The 25,074-nt window shown below is 34.1% G+C and overlaps 3 protein-coding genes and 1 long non-coding RNA gene across 13 annotated transcripts in view; 3 read left to right on the forward strand and 1 right to left on the reverse strand.

The window, feature by feature from the left end:
* The first annotated feature begins 595 nt into the window (after window positions 1-595).
* Window positions 596-8,442, forward strand: LOC117204417 (peptidoglycan-recognition protein LC-like). Of its 3 annotated transcripts, XM_033441779.1 has the most exons (5): window positions 667-998; window positions 1,075-1,711; window positions 2,851-3,436; window positions 4,620-4,778; window positions 4,939-5,587. In XM_033441779.1, the coding sequence occupies exons 3-5, from the start codon at window positions 2,860-2,862 to the stop codon at window positions 5,454-5,456; spliced, it is 1,254 nt and encodes a 417-aa protein (XP_033297670.1). In that variant the 5' UTR covers window positions 667-998; window positions 1,075-1,711; window positions 2,851-2,859; the 3' UTR covers window positions 5,457-5,587. The 3 variants fall into 3 exon arrangements, with proteins under 3 accessions (XP_033297671.1, XP_033297670.1, XP_033297669.1); XM_033441780.1 differs by lacking the exon at window positions 4,939-5,587 and adding an exon at window positions 7,794-8,442 and having other exon boundaries at window positions 596-1,711; XM_033441778.1 differs by having other exon boundaries at window positions 667-1,711.
* Window positions 6,091-7,561, forward strand: LOC117204418. Its single transcript, XR_004487087.1, has 3 exons — window positions 6,091-6,564; window positions 6,949-7,158; window positions 7,475-7,561. It is a non-coding gene; the product is annotated as an uncharacterized LOC117204418 (long non-coding RNA).
* A 517-nt stretch (window positions 8,443-8,959) lies between the features above and the next one.
* On the forward strand, window positions 8,960-18,170 carry LOC117204350 (transcription initiation factor TFIID subunit 4). Of its 3 annotated transcripts, none has more exons than XM_033441640.1 (10): window positions 8,960-10,514; window positions 10,685-10,963; window positions 12,373-12,489; window positions 12,603-12,935; window positions 13,691-13,837; window positions 14,335-14,594; window positions 14,677-14,843; window positions 14,934-15,064; window positions 15,169-15,351; window positions 15,428-18,170. In XM_033441640.1, exons 1-10 carry the CDS (start codon window positions 9,531-9,533, stop codon window positions 15,704-15,706), a joined length of 2,880 nt encoding a protein of 959 aa, XP_033297531.1. In that variant the 5' UTR covers window positions 8,960-9,530; the 3' UTR covers window positions 15,707-18,170. The 3 variants fall into 3 exon arrangements, with proteins under 3 accessions (XP_033297531.1, XP_033297530.1, XP_033297532.1); XM_033441639.1 differs by having other exon boundaries at window positions 8,961-10,514; window positions 13,688-13,837; XM_033441641.1 differs by having other exon boundaries at window positions 8,963-10,514; window positions 10,685-10,900; window positions 13,688-13,837.
* A 2,504-nt stretch (window positions 18,171-20,674) lies between these two features.
* LOC117204351 (BTB/POZ domain-containing protein KCTD1) overlaps window positions 20,675-25,074 on the reverse strand; it is a 39,986-nt gene continuing 35,586 nt past the window's right edge. For all 6 annotated transcript variants that reach the window (XM_033441642.1, XM_033441646.1, XM_033441643.1 and 3 more), the window contains exons 4-5: window positions 23,926-24,131; window positions 20,675-22,846 (exon numbers count right to left, since the gene is read on the reverse strand). In XM_033441642.1, the coding sequence (XP_033297533.1) occupies window positions 22,338-22,846; window positions 23,926-24,131 (715 nt within the window). In that variant the 3' untranslated portion in view covers window positions 20,675-22,337. The remainder of the gene's footprint in view (window positions 22,847-23,925; window positions 24,132-25,074) is intronic.

The following is a 25,074-nucleotide window of genomic DNA, read 5'->3' on the forward strand; positions in this document are numbered from 1 at the left end:
AATATGCTATTCAAATCAACTTCACAAAGAAATCAATAATGATTACTCTGCTTATATAAAATAATTAAATTTTTTTAACAAAATTATAGAAGATGTTTTTAATGTATTTAACGTGATTAATGTTTTGATATCAACGTAAGGTAAAGTTTAACATTAACGAAAACCAGTAATGTAGATGTCTTTAACGGAAGAAAGATTTACAATAAAACATTATGTAACTAAATTTATTTTGTCTCACTTGTCTCAAACATTTTTTTTAGTTACTTAATACCTTGAACTAATAACAAGATTATACATATATATATATATTTAAATTTTATGTATAATGAAAGATTCTTTGAAACATGCAAACATATTGCATATTTCGGCAGATAATCTTCAAAACATGAGTGTTTTTTATCAACTGCTATGCTACATATGTATACATGTATAATCGGAGCGTTAACCACTTAGATAACACGAGACTTAAGTGTCAAATAAGAAGTAACATAAAAGTTAAGTAGGAAATGATTATAATAGGTTGCGTGTAATATTATAAAATAAACTCGTGTGTTAATTCATAAAAAAATAAACAAGTACAATCTAAAAGTAGGTATGTAATAATCTATACTACTCTGATTTCAAGCATCATTATCATGCAAACAAAATGTAAGATGGGAAAACACAGTGGGATAAGTTCATTGCTATTATCATATCGTATCTAACTTTACAAAAATAAATATTGCTAGCAGCAAGTTGCACGGTTGAACTCTGGATTTCAGTGACTTACAATTCAACGAGATGTAAGACTAGAATTTCCAGTTGTACACGACGAAAAAAAAAGACGGAGAGAGAGATTGCAAACAATTTTGCGGTTTGGTCGACAAATCATCGACAGTTCGTCATGACGACAAATCACGGATAGATAATACCGACGCTGGACAATCCTATTTAATCAGCTCGCTTTAGTTTTCATTGATTGAGACCTCGTGTCTTATCGTAAAGAGATTCGTGAAATGGTAAAAGTGCTGCTTAACTGATAATGATGAATTGGGCGTGAACATTTCACCAGCTTCTTTTTAAATCTTCCTTTAGCTTCATTTTAATGTACGCCAGTGACGTATCGAATACTTCCTTCTCCAACCGTGTGTGCTAACGACTGTCACGTCCTTCGTGAAACTCGTTGAACGTCACAAAGCAGTGACGTAGAGTTGTGAAACGACGTGAGACGAAGCGAAGACAGTGAACGAAGCGATAGGATGTTAATATTAGTCGAATCGTTTACGAATATCCGCGACGCGTCGGATTACGTCTAATTTTTTTTATGTGCCATACATTTTTACGGGGTGTGAAAACACGAGTTTATCTGTGTCGAAGTTCCAGCTGCGACCTTCGGAGGCGCGTGGTATCACCGGCAATAGTGTCCGACAGTACAGAATCATTATAAGATTAACATTTACTTTATGAACGTGTTTTCATAATTATATCAATTTTATATATATATATATATATATATATGTATGTATGTATCGCATGTGTAAATGTACAGTAAGTGGCATGCACAAAGTATTTGGAAACCGTACAATTTTTGAGAGTTCCGTTCATCGATATCTTCCTCTCGAGCAGCGTCGATGAAAATTCAACTATAAAGACGCCATGTTAGAAGCTGATAATAATAATTAGAGGCGCAGACAAAGTGACTGTGGTCGATGGAAACGATGATCTGTGCGAGGTAATTCCATTATGATTCACTTGATACTCACTTGAAACTAAAATTACTTTAATCATTCTTCGTCATTGTTAACTTTCTGCATAATTATTATTGTTATTATCAAACTTCTTGTCATCTTCTGTATCTTTCTTATTACAATTTTCCTTGTAAGTGTTTTCCCTTTGACATCTTCCGATTCTTTAGCTTTGTCATGTTTAGTATTTTATGATTGCGTAAATTTTATAGTATACATTGATCTTCGCCCTATTAGTGCGATTAACACCACTCCAAATACATATTACGATAAGTCATTACTAGCTAGTCATAACTAACTGAAAAATTAAAAAATTAGAATAATAACATAATTTGTTCGTTTATTATTATTATTAAATTATTATTAAATTTAAATTAAGATATTATTAAATTTGTTCAATAAATGGAAAAGAATGGAGCAAATGTAAATATAAATATTTCAAGCCATTCGGTACCTCAAAAATTACTTTGATGATCTAAATTGTAGGCCATTATGTGAATTGATCATAGATTAGTAACTTTCTAAATATGTATCCATTCTACAAGTGATTAACGATAATGTTTGCTCGGAATGTCTTAGGAATAGAAATGTGTTAGGAAAACAAAGGATATAATATCCTACAAAAAATTTTATGAAAGGATTATCCAGTCATTTATAGCATATACGTATTGTTTGTCAAATGATATGTCTAATGTTCTGGAATTCACAAGTATAGATCGGTCATAATGTATGTATATGATTATATGCAACTTAGCGTATTTATTGTTACTGAGATATATTGGTCGAAATATAAGACTGAATCAAATCTCAGCGTAAACGTGAATTATTAAGTTCTATTACCTGCGTATCTTTATCGTTAATCTCTTTTATTATTCTTATTTCATTTTCAAACTCAAATTCTTCATTAATCACATTGTATGAACTTATCATCTATCGTACATGTTCTCCATTCATGCTATACTACTTGGTTGAAGATACCTCATTAAGAAAATAGTTTCATTTGCATATTTAAACTACTTACATTCATAGTGTACAATAACGTAATTAAAATGTATGATAAGTAATTACATTTTTTCGTGAGCATACAAATTTTGTAACGTGTTAAACGGACTCTTTCTTTCTGCAGTGTGTTGGTATGGTGACATTGGTGCAACAGCATCGACAAACGGACGAAAACCAATATCTAAAAGATTCAAATCAAATAAGCAACGCCTCCATTGAAAATCGCGATAACGAAAACTGTGGAGGTGAGATAGTGCATTCTTCTGTTGATACTGTGGTTAGCGTCACCGGAAATGGCAGCCTTGCCGGTTCCTCTACGCAGTGCAGTAACATAGAAGATGACAGTGAGGATGATGAAACGGATATCGATGAAGGAGATTGGGTACCAGACTTACCCGTGCCGGCGGTGTTTAAGCAACATCAAGAAGTGACCACAGTCGATGGCAATGTGGTGCTTCCAAATGCAGATGTCTCGAATTTTGGTGATGTACGCGTGAAGAATTCGAGTAACGTGCATCTTGGTAACAAAACCTTCTATAAAGGTCCAGTAACAATAAAGCAGTTCGTTTACACGAACCCGACTTCGATACAGGAACCCAATACGGCGAAGAGTGATAATGTTCAAGCATCGAATGCAAATACCTCCGATTTGTCGACTACCAAAGGAGCTTCGACTGCGATCTTATCACAAAATCCTGATCTCCGTAACGGTAATTTTTTTTAGTAGCCTGCCCTCGATAGGTACTGTGCGTGTTTAGGTTTCTGTGGATGTTTTTATGGGAATCTGTAAACACGATCGTAACAGACATAGAATCCATTAGGTTTAGCTACATATAAGTTTCATTGGCTAGCTATGGAATCTAAATCTTCTCCATTTTTTTCGATGGATTAATTTTGAATGCACTGAGCCTAAATGCAGACGAGCCACTTTTGTCTGCGCGATATTGTTGCAATCATATTTCTTTCTTTGTTTCCTTAACTAAGAACAACGGAGACAGACATATGATCGCAGCAATATTGCGCGGATGAAAGTCGCTCGTTTGCATCGTGCCTGATACCGTGATTGTCTTTATTTTCTGGAAGCTATTTATAGATAGTTGACTATTTGAAATAGTCTTATTTTAAATATAACTGAATGATACCAAAATAAAAGGTGTTGTCTATTGTATTTTATCTCATACTAAACACTTTTTAAATATTTTCTCTACAAATGTTGGATTGATTAATTTTTTATGCGTAAATAAAATTTCTTTTATCGTAAATGCGTAGACCTCTTGTCGTTAATGATGCAATTTTATCATTGCACAGTTATTAAATGGAAATGATACAAACGACAGGAAATAATGATATTTTAAAATCTGCGTTAGGAAATTGATAAAATACGGGGGAATTCCAAGAATTAGCAGACAGCTACGAACGATTTCGCAGACCATATTTTTTTCTACACAGTATATAGGTACTTCGATCTAGTTCTATCACTGTACTTTGGGTTTAAAATCCTATCGTTCCCGTCATTACGCTAACAAAATAATGAATAAATCAAAGTCGTGTATTTGTTTTTATGTCAGAATAAAAAGGTATGTGCAGCTTATAATAGATACAATCTTAATTAATGTTAATATATATAATATGCAATTTTTAATCCGCACGGTATTTGTATTTTTATATTTTAATTTTATTTAAAAATATGTTTATTCTGACATAGATTGAACAAGAACAGTGAGTGCTATGAAATTAGAACAAAAAACGCTGGTGACAGATGTAAGAAATTTTTAAGAAAGGATTAAAACGTATAAACTAAATATTATCAAAATTATCTGTATAAATATATTAGTAATAATATTAGTAATGTAATGATTTTTTTCGTCTAATAATACTTTTATGTTATTTTAGTAACAAAATGGGTGTGGACCTGGCGATGCGCAGCATTTTTGTGTTTACTAGCTTTGCTTCTTATAATTGTCGTTGTCATTGCGAATGTATACCTCACGCGCAATTCTACTACTACAACATCTGTAGGTTTTCCGCAAATTCCAGATTCTGGACTCGGAGGTAATATTCATAACTTTCTTAATCATTATATTTCGTTAATTTTTGTTATACTTGTCAATCAATTAGTAGTTTAACGATAATTGAAAATGTCTGAAGAATTAATATATTTGTTGCTTGTCAATGAGTTGTTTGTAACTAAATTATATTGGTTAAATTACAGATAAAGTAAAAAATGTTCGTTTCATTGAACGAAATGAATGGGGTGCTCAACCACCTACGACAGATTTAACAAAGATGAAACTTCCGGTACCGTACGTGATTATTAGTCATACGGTAACTGAATTTTGTAGAACACAAGCGGGATGTACATTTCACGTTCGTTATATACAAACATTTCACATAGAATCTAGACAATGGTCGGATATCGCTTATAACTTTCTTGTTGGTGGCGATGGATACGTATACGTTGGTCGCAGTTGGGATTTTATGGGCGCTCATTCCTTTGGATTCAATAATATTAGCATAGGTATTTCTTTTATCGGAACATTCAACACCGTAATACCACCTAAAAGTCAACTGTATGCTGCGCAACGACTTATCGAATTGGGCATTGAAAATGGTAAAATTGCGCCGGATTATAAATTATTAGGACACCGACAAGTCTCTCGGACTTTAAGTCCGGGAGATGCATTATACAGTGTCATCCAAACTTGGCCCCATTGGTCACCATCGCCATAAAGAAATCTTTCTTTTTGTACAATACGATGTATCAGTGATATTTCAAATGTATTCAATTATATATTCTTATCGTCCGAAATACAGATGTACATTTGTACAAATTTCGAACAATTAAATTCTGTTTGTATTTATGTCTTCATGTAGCAATTTAGTACGTACGTTACCTTATTGATAAAATTTGAACTATGACATTTTATATAAATTTATTGTAAATTAATCTGCAGATATTTAGATATATCTGATAAAATGTTAAATAAAGTATGAAACTATAAAGGTGTTATAAGGATCTTTTCTTAGAATTAGGATAAGATATTTAAGAAATGTCATATTTTTCACTGTTAATGGTGATATCCGCATAATTTTTTATGCAGATTATTGCAGATGTATTACAGAAAATTACAAATAATTTACAATACATACTGTGAGAACAGGGAATTGCGTAAAAAGGTATAAAAGAAATAATCATATCAAGTTCTCTGTTCCAAATACTAACTTTTTGGAGGGATTTATTCTACAATTCATTGCTACATTAAATAATACAAGATAGATTGTACCGCCAAAAATTGAGGTAGCAATTAAATTTTAATTCTTCATTGTCAGAGGGCGTTAGAATCGTCTTCAGCGCAAATCGTTCAGTCTTATTTACAATTTTGATGTATTTTAAATGAGAAAGTTTGCGGAACGCGAAAAGGATATAGATGCTTATGAAATGATTGATTATGGAACACATATTGTTTAAGGCAACTGTTACTAACAGTAACAGCATCCTTAAAGGAAGTAAATGTACAGAGCTCTCAGGGATTGAAAATTTTTATACATGTTTATAATTTTTCGATTTATATATCAATATAATGTTGTTAAAAATGCGAGCCGTGTACTATTTTATAGTTTCGAAGATAGCCATTTTGGCGGGTGACGTGTTTGCATGCCGTGTATTGACAGCCATAACATAAATGATCGACGTTGCATGTAATATGGCGATAATTGTTTTTCCGATGTAGAAGAAGCAAAGAACATGGTAATTCGTGGCTGAGTTAGGAAAAGATTGATAGAATTTTTCACAATGGTGAGAAACATCGATGAATTTGAGATTGGTGGAAAGTAAACAGTAAGTAAATGCGTAGATCTCTTGTTGTTAATCCCTTGGCCTATAATCACGAGCGAGACTCGTGGTACGGGATTTGTGCCATAAGCGAAAACCACGAATCCAAAAACACTATTTGTCTTCAAACGTTGTTTATTATTTCACAATTCCCTTTGTAGCCCCTAAATATACATGTCATAAGAGGTATACATCTTGCGCCAGTTCGAGCACACGGCTAAACAGATGAATGGCACGGCGCGCGACCGAACTTCTTGCTTATTATGGCTCGCGCGATGGGCAGATAGCGTGTAGGCCAAGGGGTTAATTATGTAATTTTATCATTGCACAGTTATTAAATGGGTATGATATAAACGACAGAAAATAATGATATTTTAAAATCTGCGTTAGGAAATTGATAAAACACGGGGGAATTCCAAAAATTAGCAGACAGCTACGAACGATTTCGCAGACCATATTTTTTGCTACACAGTATATAAGTATTTCGATCTAGTTCTAACACTGTACTTTGGGTTTAAAATCGTATCGTTTCTGTCATTACGCTAACAAAATAATGAAAAAATCAAAGGTGCGTGCTTCTTATTATGCCAGAATAAAAAGGTATGTGCAGCTTATACTAGACACAATCTTAATTGATGTTAATATATATAATATGCAATTTTTAATTCGCACGGTATTTGCATTTTTATATTTTCATTTTATTTAAAAATATGTTTATTCTGACATAGATTGAACAAGATCAATGAGTGCTATGAAATTAAAACAAAAAACGCTGATGACAGATGTAAGAAATTTTTAAGGAAGGATTAAAACGTATAAACTAAATATTATCAAAATTATCTGTATAATTATATTAGTAATAATATTAGTAATGTAATGATTTTTTTCGTCTAATAATACTTTTATGTTATTTTAGCAAAAAAATGGTTGTGGGGCATTGGATGCGCAGCAATTTTGTTTTTAGTATCTGCCCTTCCTGAAATTATCATTCTCATTACGAATAAATACCTCGCGCGTAATTCGAGTACTACAACATCTGTAGATTTTCCGCAAATTCCAGATTCTGGGCTCGGAGGTAATATTCATAACTTTCTTATTCATTATAATTCGTTAATTTTTGTTATACTTGTCAATCGATTTGTAGCTTAATGATAACTGAAAATGTCTGAAGAGTTAATATATCTGTTGCTTGTCAACAAGTTGTTTGTAACTAAATTATATTGGTTAAATTACAGATAAAGTAAAAAATGTTCGTTTCATTGAACAAAATGAATGGGGTGCTCAGCCACCTACGACAGCTTTAACAAAGATGAAACTTCCAGTACCATACGTGATTATTAGTCATACAGCAACTGAAATTTGTAGAACAGAAGCAGAATGTGCATATCACGTTCGATATATACAAACATTTCACATAGAATCTAAACAATGGTCGGATATCGCTTATAACTTTCTTGTTGGTGGCGATGGATACGTATACGTTGGTCGCAGTTGGGATTTTATGGGCGCTCATTCCTTTGGATTCAATAATATTAGCATAGGTATTTCTTTTATCGGAACGTTCAACATCGTAATACCACCTACAAGGCAACTGTATGCTGCGCAACGACTTATCGAATTGGGCATTGAAAATGGTAAAATTGCGCCGGATTACAAATTATTAGGACACCGACAAGTCTTTCGGACTTCAAGTCCGGGAGATACATTATACAGTGCCATCCAAACTTGGCCCCATTGGTCACCATCGCCATAAAGAAATCTTTCTTTTTGTACAATACGATGTATCAGTGATATTTCAAATGTATTCAATTATATATTCTTATCGTCCGAAATACAGATGTACATTTGTACAAATTTCGAACAATTAAATTCTGTTTGTATTTATGTCTTCATGTAGCAATTTAGTACGTACGCTACCTTATTGATAAAATTTGAACTATGACATTTTATATAAATTTATTGTAAATTAATCTGCAGATATTTAGATATATCTGATAAAATGTTAAATAAAGTATGAAACTATAAAGGTGTTATAAGGATCTTTTCTTTGGATTAGGATAAGATATTTAAGAAATGTCATATTTTTCACTGTTAATGGTGATATCCGCATAATTTTTTATGCAGATTATTGCAGGTGTATTACAGAAAATTATAAATAATTTACAATACATACTGTGAGAACAGGGAATTGCGTAAAAAGGTATAAAAGAAATAATCATATCAAGTTCTCTGTTCCAAATACTAACTTTTTGGAGGAATTTATTCTACAATTCATTGCTACATTAAATAATACAAGATAGATTGTACCGCCAAAAATTGAGGTAGCAATTAAATTTTAATTCTTCATTGTCAGAGGGCGTTAGAATCGTCTTCAGCGCAAATCGTTCAGTCTTATTTACAATTTTGATGTGTTTTAATTGAGAAAGTTTGCGGAACGCGAAAAGGATATAGATGCTTATGAAATGATTGATTATGGAACACATATTGTTTAAGGCAACTGTTACTAACAGTAACAGCATCCTTAAAGGAAGTAAATGTACAGAGCTCTCAGGGATTGAAAATTTTTATACATGTTTATAATTTTTCGATTTATATACCAATATAATGTTGTTAAAAATGCGAGCCGTGTACTATTTTATAGTTTCGAAGATAGCCATTTTGGCGGGTGACGTGTTTGCATGCCGTGTATTGACAGCCATAACATAAATGATCGACGTTGCATGTAATATGGCGATAATTGCTTTTCCGATGTAGAAGAAGTAAAGAACATGGTAATTCGTGGCTGAGTTAGGAAAAGATTGATAGAATTTTTCACAATGGTGAGAAACATCGATGAATTTGAGATTGGTGGAAAGTAAACAGAAGAAAGGCCGCGTATAATTTTCAGCCATGGTGGGGGGGGCAATGCACCATGGGAACAATTTGCGACAGGCGCATGCGTAGATCAGTTTACAGTTGGAGCTTGGAAGAAAATGGCGTCAGCTAAGTTTCTGGAGGAAGCTCTGAGCACGGACGTCGATGAATCTGCAGTGAACGCGATAGTGGGCTCCCTTGAAACACAACTGGTAACATCTACGCCAGCTGTATCTGGTCACCAAGTAAGTTCTGCATCAGTCAGCCAGCAGAATCATCAGGTGAACAGCGGTATTTCCAACGGGGGCACCATCACCGCGGTACAACCACAGAAACATGGGGTTTCAAACGGTGGCGGTGCTACTACAGTAAATAGTCTGATGAATCAAGAAGTCACGAAGTCTATTACCACGAGTACTCTTCTCCCTGTAAACGTGGTTACCTCAAACACAGTGGCGCCACAGGTTACTACACAACAGCAGCAACAGCAGCAACAGCATACACAGTCAGCAGTCCCCCCTGCTGCTTATATCAATCAAGCTACTACAAACCAAGTGACCAGCAATCAAACGACGAATATACCAAGCCTTACCAAAACACATGAACCTGTCAAAATAATTTATCCTACTGTTGGTCAAGTAATTGCAACCACAGGGGTAGCTAATGCAAATAACAAACTTTCTTTTCCTGCACAAACTGTTGGACAATTGGCCAATGGTACTTTGGGAATAACTTCACCGGCAGTGTTACAGACAGCATCAAATGTTTCTAATGTTGGTTCTGTCAGTGAAACAGGCAGTCAAACAGTTGCTAGTGTAAATAAGCCGTCAGGTGCAGCTTTGGTGATAAAGACTAGTGTAGCACAAAGTGGCATGGTTTCTGTTCCAATGTCTGCTCCTGTTTCTGTGGCTGGCACAGTCAGCACAGCACTACAGGGTAAAGCTGGAGTTACATCTACGATAGTACCCAGCAATGTGCAAATTCTTAATGTTAATGCAATGCGACCTGCCACACCGGTGACAGGACAACAAGCAGGCAAGCAAGTTGCATCTAGAGTAGTGATTGGTCCACACATGCTTGGAACAAGACCTGGAGGTCCAGGGGTAAGATATTTGTAGTTTATAAACCAATTTTGATTTTATTATTTTATTATCAAGAATAATCTGTGATATTGTATTGAAAAATATTCCTTTATAAATTTTGGCTTCTATTATGTGTGCGTTAATGTCCTTACTGTTTTAATTGTTTTAAAATAAAAAAAAATTTTTTTTAGATAACATTGCAAACATTACATGGTCTTCAACCTGGAACTCAGGGTCATATACTATTAAAAACAGAAACTGGACAGTTTCAATTACTAAGGGTAGGGCCAGCTCCAACAGCAGGTACACCTGGTGGTACTACAGTTACACCAAATAGTATAGCAGGAAATGCAGTGGTTGCTGCACCATCTCCGGGCACTACCTATCGCTTAGCCTCAGTGCCGGCTGTAAGTAGGCTGAACACACAGTTCACTGGCCCACCACTCGCCACGTTAAGAAAATCTATTCAGGTGACGCACTCTTATACCTCTTACAAGACTCGATGTAGTGCAGTAGTAGATTTTTAGTTTGTGCCATTAGTTGGAATGGTGTTATTGGTAAGGCTATGTATTATGTTTATATTCTTTCATTCTATCTTTGTGTTATTTCAATCATATGAAGTTTTCTTTAAAATATAATTAGGTGTACAAATATCACTTTGATATATGCAAAGAAAGAATTTATATCTACATATTATATTATTTATTTAAGGATTTATAAAAATATCCAATTGTCATAAAACAGAAGTTTTATGTAGTATACAGAAAGTTTTATTTTTGTATTGGCTTATTTGCTGGGATGCCTCTTTATTGTAGACAGACTTTCTACATTTTTTAAATATGCAATTATTTTATTAAATTCAATGCTATTATCATTCGTATAGATATTGCATGTTATATTGGTTAAGGGTATCATAGAGTAACTCATTTTTGAAATTTTGGAAAGTAAAGACATTTATATATTTATTGCAATTATTTATAATAGAACAATGACACTTTCTTCATATTTATATAAATTTTTTTATTTTCATTGAAATGAAATTCATATTTACACAACTTTAGAAATTATTTCCAAATCATAATAATTTATATTCAAGGTAATTTAAAAATTATTAGTTGAAAAAGATAAATATGAAGTTAACATTCTTGATTCTTCATGTATTAATTTTCTGTTAGAATTTCATATATAAAAAATTATATTTTATTAAGTTGATGCATTTATTAGTTCCTTATAAAATATTTCTTCTACAAACATGTACAGTACTTATGTATGTAAAATAAAATCAAGTATATTATGTACAGCTTAATAAAAAGCAATTAAAGTATAATATAGTAAAAGAAATTACGAGTCTGTACAAGGTACAAGTGCGTCTTTAATACATAATACCATTAAACTTATTGTATCAAATCACAATATATGTATCTATTGACATCTGATTTCTTAAAATAATAAAAATAATGGAGAAAATCATAAAAATGTAGATTTTGTGTTTGAAGAATCAGAAGTTCAGCATGCATATAGAGGACATATGTAGATTATAATTGTAGAAATAGAAAAAGGAAAATGTGATGCTACGAACATTTTTATAAACTTAAATATAAAAGCATGTTCTATATATAAAATTATTATTCATATCATAAATTTGCTGTTTATATTTTATTTTTAGCAATGCTGCAAAATGCTTCTAAATACTTTTGAATGACATTGCAGTTTTGTAATTCATATAGAATTTTACAGAATTTACAAATTCATAAATATCATTTAAAGAAAAGTGTATATATTTATTAATTTTTTAAACGTAGAATTATCAAATAAAAGTTTATTTTCTTTGTTTAATTTTAAATATAGAAAATCTTATAGTATCTGTTTATTTGTACAGACTGTGGCTGCAACTATTACAACAGCAACTACAACTCCATCAACAGTAACTGCTGCTGCTTCAAGTACTCCTACTCCACCTGTTACTACTGTTCAAACAGTTCAGACATCTACACCAGTATGTATTACATGCAATTACTAAAAAGAAATGTGTATATTAGTTGTTAAATGTATCCAATAATTTTGCTTATAGTGTATTAAGTTGGTTACGCTGTCTTTTTTTAATTATAGCGTCCAACTACAGATAATACCAAAGAAAAGTGCCGTAAATTTTTAGCAAACTTGTTAGAGTTGTCTAGTCGAGAACCTAAAGCGGTGGAGCGAAATGTTCGGACTTTAATACAAGAGTTAATTGATACTAAAGTTGAACCTGAAGAGTTCTGTGATAGGCTTGAACGATTATTAAATGCATCACCACAACCATGTCTGATTGGATTTCTCAAGAAAAGTTTGCCACTTTTACGTCAATCTCTTGTTACAAAAGAATTGGTCATAGAGGGAATAAAACCCCCTCCAGCCAATGTTGTTTTTCCCGTAACATCTACCACTCCTGTAGTAACACAGGTAAAGTCTCGTATAAATTTACAAACAGTTCGTAGAAATTGTTCATGAATAGTGTGTACAGATTATAAACACATAGTTTACATATAATGTTATCTTGTGTCTACATTTATATGTGTATATCAGTGCTGTATAAGTACTACTTGCGAATAAAGTGGATTCTTCCCATTCTCGTATATTGCCTTCTGCTTTTAGACTCAAATAAGAAAAGAAGAAAATCATATGTCAGACTTGTTGATATCTTTCTAAACTTTCTTCCTTTTATAGCGATAACGCGTGAAGACGAATAAAAAATCGCGTAAGATTTCTTCATGGACAGCACTGATCTATGTTGATATTTCAGAGTTTTAAGTTGTATCACTGAGAGAGATTGTTGTTGAGATTTGTACAAGACATGTATTTTGCAGTTTCTGAAAAAAAAAGGTGATAAAAGATGATCTTTAACATCCAAAGTCTTTTTATGGCAGGTTATTTATAAATTAAACTTGGAAAGTAGTTTTATGTTTAAAAATTTTGTTCAAATGTAAAAAAGAGATATTAAAATTTTATCAGACAAAATTAAACTGAAAAGTAGAAGAAACCAAAGAGTATAATTAGTATAATCTCAAAAATAATTTTCTGATGTATCTATCAATAGATTAGTGTATTATTATGTACAGTATATTGATGAATTTGTTATTGAAAGTAATTGATAGCAATTCTCAATTTGGTTATACTATTTGCTTAATATTAATGTATTTTATAATATAATGTAGCAGAATCAGCTTAGACCAACTGTTGCTGTGACAGCTGCAACAATTCCTGTAACTGCAGTTACTCCAACTACACAAGTAAGAGTAATGGCTCCACTACCTGCAGCTACAACTACAGTCCCACGACCTGCTCAGCCAGTTCAACAAAGGCTGGTAAGATATAAGAAGAGGTTTAATTTTGTTACATTAGAATATATTATTTGAATTGTAAATATATTGCTGTATATATAAGCTATGTAATTTAATTTCCATAATAGAGACAAATTAATGCTCTGATTCTTGGTTGTTAATGATTGGTGTACTACTTGCTTACGATTATCCATTTTTATAAAATATCTTTTTATTTGTTGTCTTTTTTTTAGACTTATGTAAATGACTAGTTGGATATCATTACACATTTAGAGGACGACGAAAAAATAGATTCTAAAATAAATATATATTCAAAACTATATTATATAAATATAAACCATATATATATATTCAAAACAAGCAATATATAAAAATTATATTTTCATGTATTTGTATCCAAATGTCGTCCGCTGTCTGTGTAGGTACGATCCGAAAAATTCAACTGGCCATTTATATGTTAAAATTAGATTAGATTCCTCAATATTAGATTGAAGTAAATTATAAAGTACTTATTGTTTTAGATACGACCTGTCACAACAGCAGTTCGTAGTCCTGCACCATATACTGTGAAATCAACGGCGGCGATAACTGGGATACGACCTACTGTGCCTACAATTCAAAAACCACCTATTACAACTGTTGTTAAAACAGTTCCAACCATAACGCAAGGCAAAACAGTCAACACAGCCACTACTGTTAATAAAGCCATAGTGCCTTCTTTTGTTCCAAAGCCAGTTACTAAAGAAAAAGAAAAAAAGACATTTTCGTCTGCAGGATACACGTAAGCAACGATTTTTTGTTGTTTGTCATATTGTTTTGTAATGTTTATTCATTATATATATACGCTTATTTTGGTTAAATAGGGGAGATGACGATATCAATGATGTCGCAGCTATGGGTGGTGTTAATCTCGCCGAAGAATCGCAAAGGATTCTTGGTTCTACAGAATTTGTTGGAACACAAATCAGATCCTGTAAAGATGAAGTATTCTTACAAATGACACCATTACAGCAAAGAATAAAACAAATCGGTAGTTACCTCTGTCAATTGTTCGATGTGAATACGTAACATAGTATATATAACATATGTGACATAGATATGATATAAACTTATTCTTTAGTTTCCAGTTATGGATTAGAAGAACCTAATCAAGAAGTTGCGGCGTTAATATCTCATGCTGTACAAGAAAGGTTAAAAAATTTAGTAGAAAAATTAGCAGTGGTAGCAGAACATAGAGCCGATTTGATAAAGGTGAAGTTCACAGATTATAATAAATTGAATGAGGATTCAATTTTATATCATAATTGTTAATCAAATCGAGTATTTCTAGCATAAATAATGTATAATGGTTACAGGTGGACCCACGTTACGAAGTAACACAGGATGTTAGGGCACAATTAAAATTTTTAGAAGATTTGGATAAAGTGGAACGTAGAAGACATGAAGAACAAGAAAGAGAAATACTTTTACGTGCGGCAAAAAGTCGCGCAAAAACTGAGGATCCAGAACAAGCCAAGTTAAAGGCAAAAGCTAAAGAGGTACTTTCACAAATATATAAATTTAGAAAAAAATATAGCTTAAGAAGAATTAATTAGCATCTGAAATTTCATATAGATGCAACGTGCAGAAATGGAGGAATTAAGGCAAAGGGAAGCAAACTTGACAGCTTTGAGAGCAATCGGTCCACGTAAGAAGCCTAGACTTGACATAGGGGTGTCTGTTAATAGTCCTGGCAGTAATTCTGGATTGAACGCTTCAGCGACTGGGATTAACAGACAAATGCCAATGAAACCACGTTTAAAGAAAGTGAATTTCAGAGACTTATTGTTCCTTCTTGAACAAGAAAAAGAAACGTGTAGGAGCACAATGCTCTATAAATCATACTTGAAGTGATGTTCTATAAAGGGCAGGAACTTAAGTGACCCGCCCGATATCTGGCGCTCTATCTACATGGTCTTGTGTGAGCTGGCCTCAATGGACCTTGACGAATCATGTGACATTAGTGTGCGTTGCATTGTACAGTGTTTCATAAGTTACATACAATGAAATTCATTACGAATCACGTCGGGATTCCATATACATCCAAGATAAGATTATTTCTACCGTGTCGATAGGCTTCCCTATTTGTAAATGACTGAAGATTTTTTAAATGTAATATAATAGATTGTTCTTTATTTTTCAACACAAAATTGCATCATTGGAAAGAGCAATGTGTATAAGCACATGCCTGATGATCAGTCTTGGATAGTCTCTTTATGGAAAGGATGTTGTGTGGCCATATATAAGTATTGTTATATGGTGAATGTATGCCGAATGAATGTGTGTATATTGTCATTTATGTATATGCCTACTATATTGTAACACTTGACCTATACTTTTGGACACTGTAGCGACAGTATAAAGAGTGCGTGTTTTGTTAACATAATAAATCGTATTTTTGCAATCTGTAATGTAATAACATACTGTGAGCACACTGTCCAAAAAGTATGGAATAATTTGTACAATACCTTACGTATAAAGTACTAAATAGTGATAATTTCAATGTTGGTACAACAGAATATAGCTACTCTCCACAATAAGATGGAATTGTTATCAGTATATTATGTTGTAATCTACATTTTCAGTGTTTATAAAAGAATTAGCTGTTACGTTTTTTATTAAAGAAATATTTACAAAAGTAAGAATTACGGATATTTCTTCGATTGATGTTAATTTAATCATTTATATTTCCTCTTCGGAATTAGTACAGTTTTTGCTAATCTTCAGAGAAAAATATGCTTTATATAATCGATTGAAAAAAAAGCGTGTACCTGATTTATAATGTAAAAGAATTTGCTGCAGATGTACGTGTGCCTATTATCGAACAGAATATTTAGAAAGATATCAATCTTTCCTAACTTGCTCATCACATGAGCGTCTTACACTACACGTGTCCGAAATAGATTCTTGTGCAACATTAAAAAAAGATAAAAAAAGGAAATCATTGTATATGTCTCATATGCAGAACCATCAATACATACATGTATGCATATACGCATGTATCATTTATTACGTACAGATTTGATTTTTAGTATAATATCAGTTTAGATTTTCCATGGTAACCTTCGTTATAAAAAGGTTTTTAATCTTGAATGATTCATGTTCATTTTTGCAGATTTACGTACGGAACATAGATAGTGAATTCCTGTCTTAAATATAAACATAAATACTATACACTGATGCCGATACCGGAAATCATCGATTTTTATAAGCTGTAATATAAATTTGATATAAGTTTGTTGAGGCAATAATAGAAGTTTTTCTATTGTACTGCTGTAGTTTGGAGTTACAGAATGATACAATACGAGGTATACTATTTATTTTTTTTTAGCAAATCGCGTAAGATGGTTATTTCAGATTATCCGAGTACAAACAGGAATTATAATAAAAAGAAGAAGTCTAAAGTATTCTGATAATCTGGATTAACTGTAATTGCTCGATGATTTTCGTGCTTCCACATTTTTTGGAATGCACGATAACACTTCCTGATAGGCATTCGAAAAGAAAGAAAAGTAAAATATATTGCAAAGGCACGTACACCTGTGAGTCTTCTAGTGTAAATAACGGGAGAATAAAAGCGAGTCTAACGTAACATTTCAGTTACAATTACGTGAAACGTTATGCTTCAACGGTTCAATATCGATTTAAAATATAATACGCGCACAAGACTGATGAATTGCGTAAAAGATGTTAAGTTAAACTGAACTATTAACTTTGACTATCCATAGCGCTGATTAATTATGAGGTGGATCAGTACAAAAGAGGAAAGAAAAAGAAAAGAGGAAAAAATTATTTAAAGCGTAATGGGTGCAAGGATATATGATTGCAATATTGATCTCAGCTACATAATTCTATTTGTTATTGCGTGCACCAAGAAATGATTGCCTTTTTATATATAAATATATATAATAGCAATTGATATAAGTTTTTCATTGCGAGAGCGAGCGAGCGAGCGAGAGAGAGAGAGCTTATAATTAAAAAGAAAAGAAAAAAAAACAAAACAGATCGTTGAAGCAACATTATTCGAGTAATAACATGTAAATAATTCGTTTTTTAGTAGCTATATACTTTTATCGGAAAAGGCGCACATACAATTACTTGTACCATACTTTTTGCCGCGCACTTCACAGTGTAAGAAATTTTTACTTAGCTGCGTGTTCCTCTTTAGAATGATTGCATCATTTTTTACGAGCTCGATGAAAAAAAACGCAAATTTCCGAAGTTAGTTATATTATAATGTTCTCCTAACTGCCACTAGGTGGAATTATTAACATAAATATATAAATAGAGGAATGTAAAGAAACAAAAAAAAAAAATACTAAAGGTACATAGCAGTTTTGGTACAGTATGATATTTTTACAAATTGTAATTGGATAAATCGTAATCGAGAGATAATAAAACACAAGAATAAGTTTCACCAAAGAATAGCCCGAATTTTTTATTCTTAGGCTTCTAATTGTTTTTTTTGTCATGTAAAAAAGGAAAATGATCTTTATGCGGGGTACGTTGAGTTTTTTCGAAAAGGAATAAAATTCTGTTCTTCCTTGTTATAGTTCGGCTTGTAAGTATAGCTTCCGTGAAATTATAAGTTCATAAAGTTTCGGGCTGTTAATGTATTTACAACATTAAACGATTAAGATACTGGAAGTATAATCGAGTAAATATCATTTTTATTGTACCATTTTTGTTTTAATATATTCATTTGTATTTATGTTACATTTTTTTGATGGATGTATTTATGTAGTAAATGTTTTTTTTAAGTTCAATTAAACAATCCATTAGCAAAATTTCAGTAACCATTGAATGACTTATGTAAGATTTTTATCTTTGTTCGTGAAATAAAACACATGTGGCAGAAAGTCAATTATGTAATATAAGCGTGTTAAAAGTTATCAGATTGTGATTATGTATCGCTGGGCTATCATCTCTGGCAATATTCGGTACAAGATTCCATTTAAAGAAATTGCCAAATGGTCGACCATTTGCACATTTGCTTCGTGTCTTTGATGTTGTCGCGACCATAATTTCTTCTTCGTAACTATATATATATGTACTTTAATTATCGTCGTTATTTAAGTACATAAAATTTACGCTAATCATACAACAAGATATTAGAAAGTAAAAGAATACCCTTACAGGAAGTAAATGAGTAAAATGTAAAAAAAAAACAGAAGAAAATATACCGAAGTAGCTTGGGATGACAGATTAAAAACATATCACGATTTCATGGAATTGCGGTTATCGTGGTTAGCGGAGGATTGATATCGTGAAAAATATCGCTCGTTCAGCCTTCATGCAGACAATGGGTAGCGTTGCGTCCCGGCGTATTCTCGAATTTCAAGCCCGTCTTCCATGTTGACGCCAAAGGCTACTTCGCCTCGTGTCGTGTATTGAAGGACCTGGGACTGAGGCGGCCCCGAGGCGATCCAGAAATGGAATATAATCAAGCCGTTGCTCGACAGAGACGGAGAACGTTGGGGTGGGTGGTAAAATGTGCAATAGGTAGCATGAAGAGGAGAGGTGAGAGAGAGAGAGAGAGAGAGAGAGGAAGAACAGAAGAAAGGTGGACAATCGAGGGACAGAGAAAAAGGAGTGGTAGTTACAAAGATATAGAAGAAACTGAGGAAAGGGATGAAAAAAAGTGGAGTTTTGGGGAAAAAGGGGAACAGGATTATAGAAAGGACAAAAGAGGAACGTATAAAAATGAAGGGGAAAATACAGAGCAGAGAAAAGGGGAGGAGTTGTAGAAAAAAGAGGGGATTGTAAAGAAAATGACGGAAACAATAAGGTAGGATAGATGAAAAGATAAAGGAAGGAGGAAAACAGAACTGCGAACAGAAAGAGATAGGATGAGAGAGAGTTGGGTGAGAGGGTCGAAGCAGAGCGTTGGGCTCTCTACTCGGCAGGTTCGAGGGATGACAGCCCGCGGCCTGTACTACCCCCAGGCATCGCGGATATTGAGTTCACGGTAACCATGGAAACGGGGCCTGAGGCAATGACGTTTGTACGCTTTATCCCTTATTCCCGCGGTTACGTGATCAACGCTGTTCCGAGCTCTTTTGCTCTCTCTTGCTTCTCCACCTCCGTTTCTTCTTCCTCTTGTTCTTTCTCCATGCGCTGCCCCCTTTTTCTCTTTGTCTAGCGCTACGAGGGATCTATTGTTAGGTGGATTTATAAATCTGGTTATTACCATTGTCTCTGTCCTTCGCTAGTTATCAGGGAAGGTTTTCTTTTAGATCGTTGGGAAGCTGGGTGGTTCGCAAAATGATATGGCCAGTCACCGTGTCTAAAACGAATAATAACGCGAACCGGCAACGCAATAATTTTTTACTGCCATCTTCTTTTTTTGTTTTTTATTGTCCGCGGCGTTCAAAAGTCATCGCATCGATTGAAAGTCATCAGAGCGAAAGGTCAGCGCGTGGGACGCTCGAGTTGCTCACAATCAGGTGGAAAAGTCGAAAGCAGATATCGCGTAACCAGTTTAGAGCCTATCGAATTTTTATACCGGAGCGTTACGAAAACTGAATTGTCCGACTAATGGATTTATTCCGCTTGGTTTCTCCGTCAGATTTTATTTTTCCTCTCGAGAACTGACCGAACCCAGCGGTCCTCCTCGCCGCTTTTACAATTTTTCTCTCTCGTATCGCGAGGATATACCTCTCAAATAAGCAGACATTTAAATAACATCCAGTAATCGTAATCGCTCGTAATCGTTTCGTTAGTGAATTTTAAAATTTAATGCATCGATTGGTGAAAGGGACGGTGACTCGGGTGATGAGTTATTCGCGACCCGCGCGAAATAAAGCACCATCGTTTCCACGGTTTCAAGTAATAAACATTTTATTAAATCAATCGAAACGATAGTTATCGTAGCAAGTGTCTTATCGAAGATTAGAAACTATTCTCCTCCTTTCAACGCGTTAATAACCGGGACAGTCGGTGAAGCGGATCAGAACTCGCGAGACTTTAGCGAAGCTTCGAATTAAAAGAAACGATACAAAGAACTTTCTTTCTTTTCTTTTTTCCTTTTGTTAATTTTATTCGTTCGTTTCTCTTGTGGTAGAAGGTCGCTTCTGTCTAATTTATTTAATTAGAAACACAGCTTGAGTCGATGAGATCAACGCGAATTATTTCGTTGTCGAATGTTCCGCATCTAGATGTCGGCAGTTTTTATATATATATATATATTTATATATCGATATAGATACACGTTTGTTCGCGGTATTTACATTAATTAATATGGCATTTAAATACATATAGGTACACCTTATTAAATAAGAGCAAAGTAAGAAGCGGCACACCCGACGTACTTATATGCATAAGTGGGTCACGAGCGTGCGTGATGATACCGTTCGACGATATACAACCGCGAAGATTATATTTCTTAGCCCGATTTTCTTAAAGAATTGAAACGATTTTAACGGTAATTCTTATAATTATAAATTACACGCCGCACCAGTCGTAATTTCATTAACGTTATGCAGAGTCGAACATCTGTAACGTAAAGACGCGTAGTAACTCAAGGCACTCGATTCATTAAACGTTCGGAATTATCGAATAAAATTCAATGTAAATGAACTTCGATTTTATTCCAAATGATTTCCAAGAATACAACGGCTGTTCTTGTTTGACTTCCCTCGCGTAATTAAATTAAATTTAAACATCGATTTCATCAATTCGATACAAAAGTGTAAATACTCGTTACATTTGTCATTCATTATCGTAACTGTAGTTGGAAATCTGGACAAAAATCGAAACCTTCTATCAAGAATATACATACCCTGCAAAACCTAATTATACATATATAATTGTCTCTTTCTACCCAGGTAATAGATTTTTCAATGCTATGAACCACAGTAGTGGTTCATATAATTAAACATCTATCAACGAAAGGAATCCCCGAAACTCGATATATATCACAGAATACAAGAATCGCAAAAGGAAATGAAATTTACGATTACATGGCTGCCTATCCAATTGTCAGAGTCAAGATCGGTCGATTTAACTCATTAAGGACTAAGTAATAATAGTTTATCATAACATTACAAATACTTACATTTCTTTAAATTTTATAAAATCGTAGAATCTAAACGCAAAATCTGGTGGTGAAAAAAGTAACATACTAAGCGAATTCGATAAATGTTGCGTTAACTCAACGTTGGTCCTTAATAAGGATAAAAGAATGAATTAAAATTCGTCGATCTAAAGAACATGGGGAACCGCTATATTACAAGAAAGTACAAACTGTTCCATCACCGACGGTCATCGTATTCCCTCGAACGAAGAATCAACGTACAGTTACGATATCTTATCTTCGCGCAACATCTCGGACACGAAGGTGCTCCGTCCGCCAGAACAATCGGATCATCATCGTTCGTGACGCAGTCTTGAAGAGTTCTCCTGGACAGTTTCACTCGGGATCGTGGTCGCGTTGAAGGCAACGAACCGTCCTCGAGCTAGTCTTCCGCTGATGAGCGGTGTTCCGTCAAGTGTTGATAGCCTGTCGAACGAATAGGTACTCCGAGAATTGTTGTCCTTCCACGCCGCCACCATTGCTGGCTACCACGCGGAATCCCGCGTTCAAAAGCCTGGTGATGGCTTGCACGGAGTTCAGTTTGCAGTAACCATTCAATGGGAACCTGATAACGTGACGAGCGTCCTGTTGGTGCCAAGCAACGCCAGATCGAGCGTCGATTACCGCCTGGGTCGTTTCCGGAAACACCTCGTCCAGTAACGCGCGACCGCCAGACAGCATAACTCGTTCCCCCAGATCTGGGCTGACGTGAAGGGCCACGCACTCGAAGTTACAATTCCCTTCGTTGGCGCGGATTTTGTCAGAGTCTCGGTTACACGGTAGCGTTGTGCATCCTGTGCCACGGTTGCCTAGTTGATTGGTTGGCGGTGGACTCGGGGACGAAGAAGACATCGTGGTGGTCGTCGTGGAACCGTTTTTTATACGCTCCTTTTTCATTTGCTCCAGCTGCCTGCACATAGCTGGAAAAACAATGTAGAGATGAGTTCATTCGGAATTTGGAAGATAAGTGGATAGATATTTAAAGTGATGTGTCGTGAATATGATTTATTATTTTGGCAGATTGTCTTTTAACTCTTTTTGTTCGGCTATAGACAATTTTATCAATTACTGCTAGTCAGACTGCAGATATTTATGCGAATTCAGATTTTTACGAATATAATTGAAAAATGGGATACAGATAAAGAATCTTTTTCATGTATTAGATGTAATAATAGGTAATATGTTATATATTTTTGCGTATTGCATTTTCAAATTTCCCATAAATACATAAAAAATCCCCAGTCTATCAATAATAGAAACACGTTTCATCTGATTTTCGAAGAAGAAATAATGTAATAAAGATCAAGACCAGTTTTACCAGAAACAAACACGCTCGTTATTTAACTACTTGATATAATACGTTAAGGTACAATGTTGAATGTGGTAGGATTGGGAAAGAATCTTCGGAAAAGATATTGTCTCCTTTCTCTTTACCTCGGTACCGAATTCTCGAATATTGATTAATATATTACTGCGCTTCTGTTTACCTTTTTTTCGATCGCACACACTGGAGACAAGGAGACGTGATCGTGATCGAACGATACCGTGAGCCGTTGGGATTTCACGAGTCCCGTGTGCTTTCGCCGTGGCTCTCGTTCATCAAGATATTACCCGTTTTAATGCATTATAATGCGATCTTTTAACGCTGCTGGTATTAGCGGTTAATGGCAGGAAAAATGATCTGAGAAGAGATTCTGCCATGCAGATAACATGATTTATCGTTGGTGAACCATGATCTCTTGTTCCCCTTTTCTCCTTCTTACAGAAGCCAAAGGAAGTTGTCCGTCCAAACCGCAAAGATTTTTATACGAGATTAAGTAATACCGGCTCTTTCGTCAATTTGAATACTTTCTTCTTGTTCGTATTTAACGGTACGCCTCTCCGTTGAGTAATTGAGCGTTGAAAGGACCGTTTGAAAAGAATTAATCGCATGGAAATTAAAGGACTACGTATCAGAGGACTACGACGATCAAAGATAAGACGAGAGAGTTTCTCTTACGCGCAATATCGAAGTATCGTGCTTCTTCTAAAAGCAGATCCAGATCGGCGAAATTGTCTGGTATTAGTAGACGGGAGTTTCTCATGAAATTTAGGATATGTCTGAACATGCCGCCATCCCTGTCGATGAAGTAATGTTGCTTCAGGGAGTCCAGTACGATGGGGATGCTGCCGTTGAATAATTTTGCTAGTCTTGACTCGGGATACCTGAAAGATACACGTTAGAAGAATATTTATTCTGCTTTTAAAGTATCTTTCCTCGATAATTTACGGTTAAGGTGCTTAAGATAACTTTTCCTTATATTAACTCTTTAAGCGATGAATATTCTGAGTATAAATGTCTTCTATAGATGACATAAGATGTATTATATGTCATAACTAATGATTATTGCCGCAAGAACGTTTCACAAATACTTTGTTATTTATGTAAAAGGGTGTGAAACAGATGGAATGTATCTTTTTTATTTCAAGCATATCAATGGTCTATAACAGTGAGATTTTGCCGAATACATACATTACCGATCAAAAATTTACAGTCATTCGTCCAATTGTATATATCTAGACACATATCGTATTTCATGCTAATTTGTATTGTTAATTCAGAATTAATATCTGTCCAACTGTATCTAGGCGTACCGAACCACACGCTAGAATTAATAATATGAACATCAGTAATAGCACTTTCCTTTACTTCAATAGATTTTTCACTAAAGAATTTTTTAAAGGAAGAAAATTCGCAATTGACATTATTCTAAAAGCTATTCTTGGATTCTACAGAGCACGGGATGCATTGACGCCTTTAACCATTATATGTATCCGTCCATAATTTATTAATCTAATCATACTTCATTAAAAAGTTTGCACATTCGATATTTTATTCCATCCTGTAACTTAACTCTTTGGGGTACAGAATTTTAATACAAAAAAAGACTCTAATTGCACAGACATTTTATTTAAAATTACGACCACTCTGAATGAGTTATGAACACGTACCGGCTGAATTAATACATGTTCTTTCCTGTACACCTATTAAACGAGTGTTATTCATATCTGTGACAAAACGAAATCAGTTAACCGCTGTAAACCGCTGTGCTTTGAATTATCTTAATATTTCAAAGTGGGATGAAAAACATCCCACTGTGCATGTACG

Source organism: Bombus bifarius, unplaced genomic scaffold, assembly GCF_011952205.1.
Source record: "Bombus bifarius isolate JDL3187 unplaced genomic scaffold, Bbif_JDL3187 scf7180000007978, whole genome shotgun sequence".
In the NCBI taxonomy this organism is placed as follows: domain Eukaryota; kingdom Metazoa; phylum Arthropoda; class Insecta; order Hymenoptera; family Apidae; genus Bombus; species Bombus bifarius.